This window comes from Amblyomma americanum, chromosome 3, assembly GCF_052857255.1.
Source record: "Amblyomma americanum isolate KBUSLIRL-KWMA chromosome 3, ASM5285725v1, whole genome shotgun sequence".
NCBI classification, from domain to species: domain Eukaryota; kingdom Metazoa; phylum Arthropoda; class Arachnida; order Ixodida; family Ixodidae; genus Amblyomma; species Amblyomma americanum.
In genome coordinates, this window is record NC_135499.1 from 191,266,339 (window position 1) to 191,279,538 (window position 13,200).

The 13,200-nt window shown below is 48.0% G+C and overlaps 1 protein-coding gene across 1 annotated transcript in view; it reads right to left on the reverse strand.

Annotated features, from left to right (window-relative positions):
• sei (potassium voltage-gated channel seizure) overlaps nt 1-13,200 on the reverse strand; it is a 245,892-nt gene that overhangs the window by 116,939 nt on the left and 115,753 nt on the right. Inside the window, 2 exon segments of the mRNA XM_077659340.1 lie at nt 4,194-4,442; nt 9,698-9,889. Of these exon segments, the coding sequence (XP_077515466.1) occupies nt 4,194-4,442; nt 9,698-9,889 (441 nt within the window).

The window sequence follows — 13,200 nt, forward strand, 5'->3', positions numbered from 1 at the left end:
CGTCCGCCGAAACGACGACGTTAAGCAGCGGTTGAACACTCCTCCACAAGGCCACTCATGCTCGTCCCTCTGAAGTGACCAAGAAGCAGTCGCGAGCCTTGATTGAGTTCGTCTGCACGCATAGGTCGCAAGCTCTACAGTGCAACGCAATTTCTGGTTTCCTTTGAACTTGCTCTGCCTTGCAGAACGCCTTTTTTTTTAATCGCCCGAAGAAGACATCTCCACAACGACTCGATGTAAGTGAGCGATCCGCCTTTTCCACACGACCTCTCTGCGCATGTGTGCGCCTCCCTTCCTTGTTCTCCACTGGCTGAGAACCCACCGACCGGCTTCTACTGCGCATGCGCAGTTCCTGTTAGCGACAGGCGCAAGCGAAAGATGGCGGCAGCTGTCAAGCGCGCACTTGTCACTCCGCATGAGCATTTGGAGACTCGTGGAACCAGATTGCACGTGCGTCTGTCGCCTAAGTTTATTTGCAACCAGTTTCCGCCCATTTCCCATAGGGCCCCACATCTCGTAAAGAAAGGGGGATAATAGAAAACGCGCTCCCAATGTTGTTTTGAGCAGTAAGGCGCAGGTAATTTCTGCAGTGTCAGCTGAGAATACATAGGCACATTCGTTCAGAAATAGCACACTGAAAACCGTGCTTTTTCCTGGCCTTGAAATAGCGCGTGTTCTGTTCTACGCATCCATCTACAACAGCTTAGAACATTCATATACGCCACCAATATATCTTATCATAATATTATTTTCTGATTGTAACTATTATAACTACGAAGTTATTGTCAGGCACGCACAAGAAGAGGCAAGTGTTACATGCTTGAAACAGGGCGCTTTCCGCTCATTTCAACCCCTAGAAGGCCACAACGCGGCTCAAGCCCTTGCTTACAACTTGGAGAAAACTGCTGCACGTCATTAACTGAATATCAAACCGATTCGGAAGCGTCATGCAGCAAATTGCTAAGCTGTTGGCAGTGGCCGCACTTATTTCGCGCACATGGTGTGGAGGCACTCATCAACACCTCACTGAAGTTCAGCAATGACACCTCGAAACACTCAAAAGCCTAAATGTACGGCTAATCACTGGAGTCTCCCGTCACAAGCGAACTGTATAGTTAGACTGGTAGAGTCAACTTTCTCAAATCACAAATGTTAATCGAGGCACTCACAAAGAGAAACAATGATAAACGCCTGTTCATCCTCCAAGACCAGTGACTCGCCGTGACATCGCCGCACAGGGCATAAAGCAACGTTTTCATCTTCCTCGAGGTGCCCAACTGCTCGTCATCGAGGCGCGGGAAGGGTTTGCACTCACAGACGGCCTTTTGCAAATGTGGAGTTACTACAGTAGAGAACTTAAATCCATCCAACCATCACCCGAGAAGATGCTTGCTTGCAGAAGGGACTGACCCACTGTCACACACCTCTTGTGGGACTGCCGCTCCACAGATGACATGCGCATTCGACACAGACGAGCATGTGTGCACTGTCTCCAGGACTGGATCCAGCCCAAAAAACACGCCAAAGAAAGCATGCTGGCACTGTGGGCACACGCAAAAGACGCAGAGATTTTTTAACAAGGGTAAACATGGCCGATATAAGGGTGACGATGTCATCCCAATCCACACCTCGTCATATTCAAGGTCATAGAGCTGTCCCAGATAAATTAGTTTTATTAATAAATCAGTCAACGCCTTCAAGCACAAGTCTGGACTGGTAGTAACGCTAGCAAAAAAGCGAAATCCTAGAATAGTACACTAGTTATACGCGAGTATGTGATACGGCTGGCATCAATGACCTTAACGGGCAATCGGTGTTCTGGCTCCTCCAGTGCACCCGCCGCGGTGGCTCAATGGTTAGGGCGCTCGACTACTGATCCGGAGTTCCCGAGTTCGAACCCGACCGCGGCGGCTGCGTTTTTTATGGAGGAAAAACGCTAAGGCGCCCGCGTGCTGTGCGATGTCAGTGCACGTTAAAGATCCAGGTCTAAATTATACCGGAGACCTCCACTACGGGCACGTCCTCTTCGTCACGTCTTCTTCTTTCCTTCGTCTTACGGGCGCGGTTGAGGTGTAGGCGCGGTTGAGGTGTCAACGATATATGAGACAGATACTGCGCCATATTTCCTCCCCCCCCCCCCAAAAAAACCAATTATTATTATTATCCTCCAGTGCGCATACCCCTCCAGCTCCTCACCTATATGTCATACTTTTGTGCGATAAGAGGTACATAAATTTTAAAGGAAATGAAAACGCGGAATAAAAAGCAGAGACTACAGAAGCGCAAAATAGTGGGAAAATTGTTTTGGGTGGAAAGGAAATGACACAGGATCTGTCGGACATATCGGCAGACACCTGAACCGCGAAATGAAAGACTGAAAGAAGAAAGGGAGAAAGAGGTCCCGAAGTGGAGGGCTCCGGAAAAATTTCGACCACCTGGGGATATTTGACGTGCACCGACATTGCACAGCACACGGCCGCCTTTGCGCTTCGCCTCTATTGAAACGTTGCCACCGTGGTCGGGTTCGAATCCGGGAACTCCGGGTCAGTAGCCAAGCGCCCCTACCACTGAGCCACCGCGGCGGGTGGTCGCTGTGCTCCGCGCATATTGCCCCGGTTTCACGACATCCCGACCGCAAGAACCCAGCCGATTGCGTACAGTTGCAGATGATGGGGAGAGACTTTTGTGCGATGGACGTGACCTTGTCGACAAAGATTATGGTGCTGGGAATGTGATCATAATGACTACATGAGGGCCAGCTATCTGGACATATGCAAGACAAACGACGTGCACAAAGCCCTAAATACGTCCTTTTTGTGTCGGTGCGACTCGAGAAGGGAGAATCTGTAGCTTCTCAGAATTCGAGCGGTACTGGAGGGGAAGCTGCGGGCGCAAAACGATTGTTTTCAGCCATGTGCAGTTGACAAGCCAGCGTGCGAGAGTAACACAAAGGTGAAACTCGTGGCATTTTTTTAATTATGCCATTAGGCATAATGGGAAAGGAAGAGGGGACATGAAAGAAAGTTAGAAGAAGGAGCGTAGACAAGCCTCTCTTAAAAAAATGGCAAAAGTTCTCGATAAATCGATTATCAAGTGTCCAATTGCGATAGTCGCCTCCAACGCCCTTGACATATGAATCCCCTACTACAACACACTGTTAACTGTTAGGCGGTGGTGGTCGCAGCAAGCAGCAGTGGTGGCTGGCGTTTGTGAAGATCGCGGCTTCTTGAGCGACCTGTGCCCATTCGACGAGAAGCTTTTCTGAGAACCGCTGTCAATCGCCCTCCCCTTCGTTCTTCCCATTTCCACCTCGCGCCCCCATTCGGTCAATCCGAGTGACGGTGGAAGCGTTTTTTTTTTCCGCGAGAGGTCGCGAACGGGAACTGAACAGAGAAAGACCGCCACCGACCCGGGTAAGAAGCAAGGTTCGTAGTGCTTTCGTCTCGATTCCCTGCCCTTTGCCAGGGGACCAAGAACGTGGGTGGTGAAACGCGCACACGTCGTGTGTATGCTCGGCTCTGGGCCTGAACGGAGTCCTGTCGGCCGCCTGTGCAGCGCTGGCGGACCGGAGTACGGAGGGCCTGATTTGACTGGTTCTCCGTCCTCGCCAGCCATTGGCGATGGCGATGCTTGATGGGCCATCGACGGGAGGCCTGTGTCGCCAAGATGGGCTGTGCCTGTTGCACATCCTTCTTCGTGATGCGTCGCGCAAAGAACCCGCTTTGGTTGGACGTGCGGCCCGTGAATGCACATGGCTCTGCCGCGAACGCGTGTGTAGTTGTCGCATAACGCGCGACTCCGCGGACCCGCTTCTAGGTGCTGCGGCAGGACTGTGGGACGCACTGAGGTTTGGAGATTAGCGCAGAGTTTTGTAACACAGCGCACTGAGTAATGAACATTAGTGATAACTGCGCCTTCCTTCTTTGGCAGCGAGAGTGCAGGTGCGCGATGAGCCCTAGTTGTACATTAAGCTTGCTCTTGCCAGAGCCCACGTTGTGCTTACTGATGTGTGGGCTAAGCGTGCCTAGCACACCTTTATCCAGACACCCCACACCTCACAGGGATGAACGTCGACGACTGCTTCGCCTACAAATAACTGTGAGACGGAGTATCGCCCTTCGACATGTTAAGACGACTACCGCTTAGGCTCCGATGATGCGCAAGAACAGCCGGTGACGGGAGGGTTGGCATACCGGTGCGGTGCAGCAGCGCCCCCCTGTCGGGGCGCTCGTAAGGGGCCAGCACGGCGACGGCCTTGGCGGGCCGCGTCACCACGCTGGGGGTGGTGGTCGGCTGCTCTGGCGTCTCGGACACGACGAGCGCCCGCAGCGACTCCGGCGCCGCGTCGTCCCCTTCCACGGTTGACCTGGAAAGCGCGAACGAGGTCTTGCGGCTGCCGGGCATCCGGAGCCTCAGGGACCGGCTCCGACCCGCTGCCCGGGCTGTAAAGAACGAAGAGGAGGAACGGGGGCGCCGGTCACTTCGCGAAAAACTGCAAAGTTGCCTTTGATCGATAAAGGAGCGAAACTCGCAAGTCATGCAACCTTAGGGTCCGTTCTGTCAGCCTGTATCATGCGGAAACGCGGAGGCGATTACAGTGAGGCACAGCACCTTTGTTCAAAAAATTCAGTCGGATGCAGCCTGTGATGGAGTAGGTTACATTAGGGTTAGATAAGGTTATGTTAGGTTAGGTTACTTTGCGTAAGGTTAACATTTTTTGGCAGGCGAGTGGGTGCATTCGCTCACTTAAAAAAATCGCGCAAAAATACCAGGGCGTAGTGGCGGGAAGAGGCACACAACGCTGAGTGTGCCTCTTCTCCTCACTATACGTCCTCATCTTATTGAGCAGTGTATAATAGGATAGGATAGGATAGGACAAAATAGGATAGGAGAGGATAGGATAGGATTGGTTTGGATTGGATTGGATTGGATAGAATATGATAGAATAGGATAGAATAGGATTGAATTGGATTCGATTGAATTGTATTTGATCGTTTGGAAGGGGATGATTAGGCACGATAGGCTAGAATGAGGTGGAATTGGCTGGGGATATTTTAGGTTATTTGACAAGGTCAGGTTAGGATAGGCAAGGTGCGGTGCACAGATTAACCTGACCAAAGCTTTCAGCATAGACTGTACGATTAACCTGACCAAGTTTCGTAAGCGCAGCGAGCTTAACCTTCCGACACAAGGGCGATGTTCAAGCGTGCGTGGCTACGTACATCGCGCCTCGCGGAGACAGCCAAGTAATTTCGGACGCTGGGACGCAACCCGCCCCCTGCGTGCGTCCTATCAGACCTATGCGTGACCTTCCGAGGCCTGGCCTCACAGCTCACGCAGATCGGTTTCAGCGCCCCACGAAAGGGAGTCACGCGAGCTGTACGTGCCAATACGGCTACGGCTAATGCCACAGCTTTGGCCGGACACCGGCAGGGTCAACATGGAAGCTCGTCCTTTGCTGTGCCCACCGGAAGTTTAGGGCGACCACGGGGATATTCCTACGCTGTGGACACAGCAGAAATCAGGCGAAACAGATGGGTAGCGCCCGCTCGGGAGCACCCACAGTGGTGGAAAAGCCAAGAACGATAAACGGTTGCATTTTTTTAAGCGCTCTGTGATAAGCATGTTTGTATCGTTTGTTTGTAACGAGTAGACATTGATCACTTCAGCGCATCGCTGCCTTGCAATGCCTGGTAATTCATGACACGAAATCCCCGCGGGCGCAGAGTAAGTCCTTGTGCCGCCGATCATATCAGCAACTATATGAGGGTTTTAACAAAACCTAGGGAAACTTACGCTCCATTTTTTTAATAATAGTTAACAAGAAATCGTTACCTATTGCGTGAACAGCGATCTTATTTGTTCTTTGTAGAAATGAGAGCGCCCAACAACACTCTCGGTTGATCCGACGCCCCCCACTCACACATAGAACAAACTGATTTTTATTTTCACATAGAACGTCAAACTATCTGTGAGCGACCGTTTGATTTTAAGTTCGTAGTTAAAAACAAGAGAAAACAAGCATGATATGCATAGAATGCAAAACAATGCGCGCGACAAAATTGTGAAAAGTGACGCCTTTAGCCACGACTGTTTACACACTACTTTGTTTGAAGATGCCTCCCCCCACTGATGACGGCAGTTCTGCAGGAAGGCGGCATAGGCTTCCAAAAGAAAGAGTTTATTGGGGGAACACGCGCCCGAAAAAGGAAAAGCAACTCAGCAGTGGCGACAGCAGCAAGTGCGCTCGGCGATCATCGCAGAACAGAATCGCCACACGACCGCGGCGGCCGCGTTTCGATGGAGGCGAAACGCAAAGACGCCCGTGTGCTGTGCGATCTCGGCGCGCGTTAATGATCCGCAGGTGGACGAAATTATTCCGGAGCCCTCCACTACGGCACCTATTTCGTCATTTCTTCGTTCACGTCCCTCCTTTATCCCTTCCCTTACGGCGTGGTTCGGGTGTCCACCAAGATAATAATAATAAATAATTGGTTCTTGGGGAAAGGAAATGGTGCAGTATCTGTCTCATATATCATTGGGCACCTGAGCAGCGCCGTAAGGGAAGGGATAAAGGAGGGAGTGAAAGAAGAAAGGAAGAAGAGGTGCCGTAGTGGAGGGCTCCGGAATAATTTCGACCACATGGGGATTTTTAACGTGCACTGACATCGCACAGCACACGGGCGCCTTAGCGATTTTCAGCGCCCGTGTGTTGTGCGATGAGATCTGAGGCAGATACTGCGCCATTTTCTTTCCCCAACAAACAATTTCCAATTTACATCGCTCTCGACCGCACTTTATTAAAAAAAAAAACGGCGGCCAAATGTCGAGATAACGTGTATTAGACACTCGCAGCAATGTGGAATATTGTAGGAAATGCTTCAAGGAATCGTGACAGTTCCAGATCGCTGTGGTTGCATCTCGCGTAGCCAAAAATAGTAAGGCCGAGTGCCGGCGGTGGTAAGCAAAGAACAAACGAAACAATGTTTTGTGGCACTATACAAACGAAAGACTGTTCCAGAAATACTGGCTATAACAAAACAGCTTTATCAGAACAAGGACGGCTGGTGCTCTATGCTTGCTGCGTTCGTGCTGCTCTGTATATAGCCGCCTCATCTGCCGCTCATTATTTAACGTCAGTCGGGGCCGATGTACGTATAGGTGTTCGTAGAAATAATAGTAAAAATGGCCACAAGGAAATGCCTTTCCTTTCGTTTTATTTATTTATTTATTTGTTTGTTTGTTTGTTTCCTGCGCCGCCTGTTTCAGGCGATAGAGGCAAGTGGGGGGGGGGGGGGTACATCTGGACAACAAGAATACAACAAGAAATTACATTTGCAAAGCGTCCTAAAAGTCATTTCTTCGTTTCTCGTAATCAATAGAGATTTTTTCATTCATTCATTCGTGGTTTATTTGCAGAATTTCTTTCAAGATACAAAACAATTGCTGCTGAAGCAATATTTGGAAGCAAAACATTAAACTAACTCTCTTACAGCGCGCACGAAAAAAATATAATAAGGCTAGACATCACTTCTAAAAGGAAGTTCACGAACTTTGAAACAGTGATCGCGCTTTTGCTATATATGGGAAGGGGGATTTACGTATTGACCTTTAATTATACACGCATTAGAGGTACATATTCTGAGAAAATTTTCATCACAAATCTCTCCTGCGCTCTTTCAGCTCCTGACATTGCAATCTAGTTTTGATTTCTTGGACACTGAGATTTCTATTCATATTTCCGTGAACAAATCAAACTGATCTGTTTTGTACCTTTTCAATTTTATCAACAATTTCGACAGTGTACGGATCCCTGTACGCGCAAGCATATCCTAATAACGAGCGGACATGAGTAAAATGTAACTTTTCTTTGCGACTACTGGTCAACGGACTAAAATCACCTTTTAAAAATCCAAACACTCGCAGAGCTTTTGTCTTCATGCAGTTAATGCGCTTTTCTACCTCAGTTTTGACGAAACATAGAGCCCAGGCATTTATATTCAGCAACAGTATCCCCACAAACTTCTTAATCTTATCCGCTCACTTAACTTTCTGCCGCCCCCTGCTGTGTTTGCCTTTTCCTGGAATCCACTCCGTTTCCCTTAAGGACCAGCGGTTACCTTGCCTTCGCATTACATGCCCTGTCCAAACCAATTTCTTTCTCTTGATTTCTATTTGGAAATCAACCGCGTTTGTTCTCTCAGCCACTCTGCCCGCTTGCGGTCTCTTAACGTTACGCCTAGAATTTTTCTTTCCATTGCTCGCTGCGTTGTTCTTAGCTTAAGCTGAACCCTTTTCATTACCCCCAATTTCTGCCCCGTAGGCGAGTACCAGTAATATAAAGCTGCTATATACTTTTCTATTGGGGGATATTGGTAAACTACCATTCATGATCTGAGAGAACCTGCCAAATGCACTCCACTCCATTCTTATTCTTTAGTTATTTCACTTTCAAGATCCAGATCAGCGGTCGCTACCTGCCCTAAGTAGACGTATTCCTTTATCACTTCCAGCACCTGGCTACCAGTCGCAAACTGCTGTTTCCTTCCGAAACTGCTGAACGCTAATTTTCTTTTCGACATAATATTTAGACCCCCCGTTCTGATATGCTTGTCTAAGTCATTGATCATGCTTTGGAATTCATCCCCTGAGTGAATTAGTAAGGCAATGTCATCAGCGAATCGCAGATTACTAAGCTACTCTCCGTTAACCTCAATATCAAACTTTTCCCAATCCAAGCCTCCGAATACTACCTGTAAACCGGCGATGAACAGAATTAGCGAGATGGCGTCACCCTGCCTGACACCCTTCCTTGTTCAAATTTTATTGCTGACCTTATGGAGGACTGCGGTGGCTGTGCAGCCGTTATAGATTTTTAGAGTATTTTTACATACGGCTCACCTACCGTGATTTCGTAATCCCTGCATGACTGCTGATGTTTCGACTGAGTAAAATGCTTTCTCGTAATCTATAAAGGCTATATGCAGGGCTTTGTTATATTCTGCGGTTTTCTCTATCACCTGACTGCTAGTGTGAATATGGCCTATTGTCGAGTAGCCTTTACGAAAACCTGCCTGATCATTTGGTTGATTGAAGTCTATGGTTACTCTGACTGCATTGGCGATTACCTTAGTCGATATCTTGTAGGCAACGAACCGCAAGCTGATCGGTCTCTGTTTTTTGCAAGTCATTGACGTCCATTTTCTTATGGATTGAGATAATGTTAAAGCTCTTCCAAGCTTTCAGTACGTTAGAGGTGATAAGGCATTGTGCCTACAAGGCAGGCTATTTTTCAAACAGAACCCCCCCCCTTTCCCCCCACTCCCGGTCCTTCAAAAGATCTGCTGTTACCTGATCCTCGTCAGCTGGCTTCCCCCTTTGCATTGCTTCTAAAGCTTTCTTTACTTCCTCTTTCGTTACTGGAGGGATTTTTTTCTCAATCACTAAGTTTCTACGAATGCTGTATGTTTCCTTCACCGCCGTAGTTATTTATTTTCCCTTATGTGTCCGGCTCTGGTGTCGATGGCGATGGCGACGAGTGGCTAACATGTGCAGGACCGGAAGCGGCAAACCCAACGTCGTTCCATGCGGTCCGGCGATGAACCAACGTTTTCCGGGGCCGCGCAGAGCGCTCCCTGTACAACCGCGCCCGCGTGTCGAGCGTAAATGGAGAGGTAGGGGAGCACAGAATCCTCACCGCAGGTCCTGACCAGCGCCTGCGGCAGCGGCGCCAGGTCCCCTCCTCCTACTCCTCCACCACCGGAGGCGGCCTCCTCGTCCGCCTTATAGGGCGCGTCGGTGACGTCCTCGAAGTTGACGATGAACATGCAGATGTCGCCATCCTCGTTCCGGATGGGCGCCACCACCTGGCTGCACAGGAACTTGGACCCTGCGCCAGTGAGGCGAGAGCACGCACATACTCTCAGTGAAAAATTCCGAGGGCACTTAAGTCTGCACACGTGGAGGAATGCGAAAGCATGGAACTTTCTAGAACGAGGGTTGTTTTTTCCACAGCGCCTGTAGGCACAGAATTTTTTCTTGATTTTATTTTTATTTTTTATTTTTATTTTATATTTTTAATCTTTTCTACACATTTATTTTTCATTTTTATTTGCTTTTTATTTCATTCTTTTTATTTTCCTTAATGATTGTTGTTTTTAATTTTTTTTTACTAATGAAATATAATGAATAATTCACTAATTACTGATCCCCCTTTACTTAGTAATTACTACGAGTATGTGGGTTATAGCAATTATGCCATTGATGACGTCATAGTGTGACATATTTCGCGGACGGACGGACGGACGACGATGAGCCATTAAAGTCTTTCGCCTTAAAATGTGTGGATAGGACAAACTGCGCCACTTATTCATGCCGAGGAGCGGTCAGTCCGCGGAAAGAAACTAACCGTCTTTCATGTCCCTTCGTATTCAACTCCTAAGGGCACAATGGTTGCTCACTGGAGGACTAGCAGTTGAGTGTTACTGCCCTAAAAGATTAACTGCGGTCAAAAAGACTAGCTACTCTAGAACTTGGTACTTTCTGCATTATGGAGCGCAGAGTCTCTGGTACGACCACATAGGAACACGCAAACACACACTGCAAGTACAGTGCACACACACACACAGGTACGCACGCGTACAGCTTGCAACTGACTGTTCTTTCGAGCTGCTTATAAGTGCGTTTTATCTCTGGCATTCTAGGATACAATAACAACAGTTGACTCATTTATGGGTAAATCGTGACGCGGTAGATGTGCGTTAAAACCGGGTCAAATAAAAAGGAAACGAAAAAAATTACATTTGTTATTGGTCTTTAGTTATTTTGTTTATTATTCTGGGTCATAGCATGCACACAAACATAGAAAGAGCAGGCCTACAGGAGTCACTATTCAGCATGCTGAAGTCTTCCATCCTACAGTTGTAATTCAAAGCCTCTGACAGTGGTTGCTTATAACAGGAAATGTTGTAACAATGCTAATGCGGAAACTAAAAGCAAAGGTAACAGACGATCGATAACACAAAAGCGTACAGACTGCGAAAAGAACAATAAGAAAATAACGGGGTGTACTATGAGAGTGCCAGATCACTATACCGTTTCTAGAGCTTTGGCCCTTTGCTTTTTTCGATAGTTTATGGTTTATATGGGTTTAACGTCCCAGAGCGACTCAGGCCATGAGGGACGGACGCCTTAGTGAAGGTTTCCGGAAACTTCGACCACCTGGGGTTCTTTAGCGTGCACTGACAGTACACGGGCCTCTAGAAACTCGCCTCCATTGAAATTCGACCGCCGCAGCCGGGATCGAACCCTGGTCTTTCGGGCCAGCAGCCGAGCGTCATAACCACTGAGCCACCATGAATGCCCTACCTTTTCTCGATGTTGTGGCGAGAAGTCGAGAGTAAACGTTTAGAGTTTGCATCATCACAATTATATTTCTGGTAGCCACAGTTAGTACGAGATTTTTAAACGAGTATAGTTGGCACTTCCAAAGTTGTAAACTCCAGAAGTGTCAAGACATATGCATTCAAATACTTTTTATTGCGTTCAGTTTCTTTGCCTTATAAAGGACCAAGTCGTTCTTGTGCATTTGTTCTCACTGCAGGGAACTTCCGGTATCTAAATCGCTCACACGGGGTTGCCAGAATACAAATAAAAGTATAACAAGGAATATTTTAACTTTGAGGACAACACAGTGCGCTACAGAAAGGAAAATTATAGGTTTAACGTTGACAGGGAGAGGGCAGAGTGAGCCAGGGAACAAATTCGGGTTAATGACATCCTAGTCGAAATCAATCAAGAAGAAGAAATGGGCGTGTGAAGGGCATGTAATACGAAGGCAAGATAACCAATGGTGGTCAAGGGTAGCAGGGGCCGGCGGAATGTTAGCAGGAGGATGCGATAAAGAAGTTTTGGGGGTAGGGTAGCCGCAGCTGCCACAGGACAGGGTTCATTGCAGAAATATTGGAGAGGCCGTTGTCCTGCTGTAGGTGTAGTCCGGCTAATTATGATGCTGTTAATTTTTCTTGTCGTGAACTCAACTTACCTTTGTGACTCAGTGTTAGCCGATTTAGCGTAGAGATGAACTGCCGCATGGATGCAGGTCCGTAATTATCTATTACTCGAATGAAAAGATAGCATGATTGCAAATCTGGAGAAAATCGGTTAACCCCTCTCATTATTGTGGCAATATTCTCAACCTTCAGGGCATTTAATGCAAAGGCAAGATAACTGATGGTCCTTAAGGATAACACACTGTATTCCAAGGGAACGAACGCGTAGCAGGGGGCGGCGGAAAGTTTGGTGGGCGGATGAGGTTGAGAAGTTTGCGGGGAAAGGGTGGCCGCAGCTGGCACAGGACAGGGTTGATTGGAGGTTTATGGGAGAGCCCTTTGTCCTGCGGTGAGCGTAGTGAGGCTAATAATGATGATTACAGGCAGTGCGGTGCCATCTAGCGGGCGAAATGTAATCGGTAAGGCTTTTAGATAGGAAAAAGGAAGAATTGCAAGACAACACCTAAACAAAACATTATTTGAATTGGGAAAAAAAAACCTGAAATTTTGCTGCTTGTGATGTAAACTTCAACGGTAGTCCGGCAGCAAAATACAAATAATGATCGTTCTAAGAAGGCGGCCGGAATGCACCTAGATATGCTCTAGATCTAGATTACCTTTCTTGATACATATGGCTGAAGCGATAAATGCGAGTGCTAATCGAATCAATAAAGGGCCGTCGATGCTAATTAACTTAGACGCGACAGATACGAAGAAGACAGCAGGCGCTCGGTATATTGGGCATGCGCTGTATACCTACAATCACAGCGCATGAATTGTCTATCATTCTGCCGCAGTGCTAGCTCAAGTTGTGCGCTTGGCGCTGAATTAGCCCCGCCCCGGCTCCATCCTGTACAAAAAAGCGTACAAATAAACGCTGCTCGTTCTTGTTCCGTCCACTATGTAGTCGCCTCTGTCTCCCCACGACGCGATACATTAGGCCGATATCTACCAGCGTGGCATTGTGAGAAACGAGACGGAAGAGATACAAAAAGCGGCGTAGAACTGTGTCAGCACGTAACGACTAAAGAGCAGGAAATAACACCGACACTGCCCTTAGCCGCGCACGGTGTGAGAATAAGAACAGAAAGTTGGGCTAGTTGGTGTGGATTCATACTTGACAGCGCAAAAAAACGAGGACAAAAGCGAA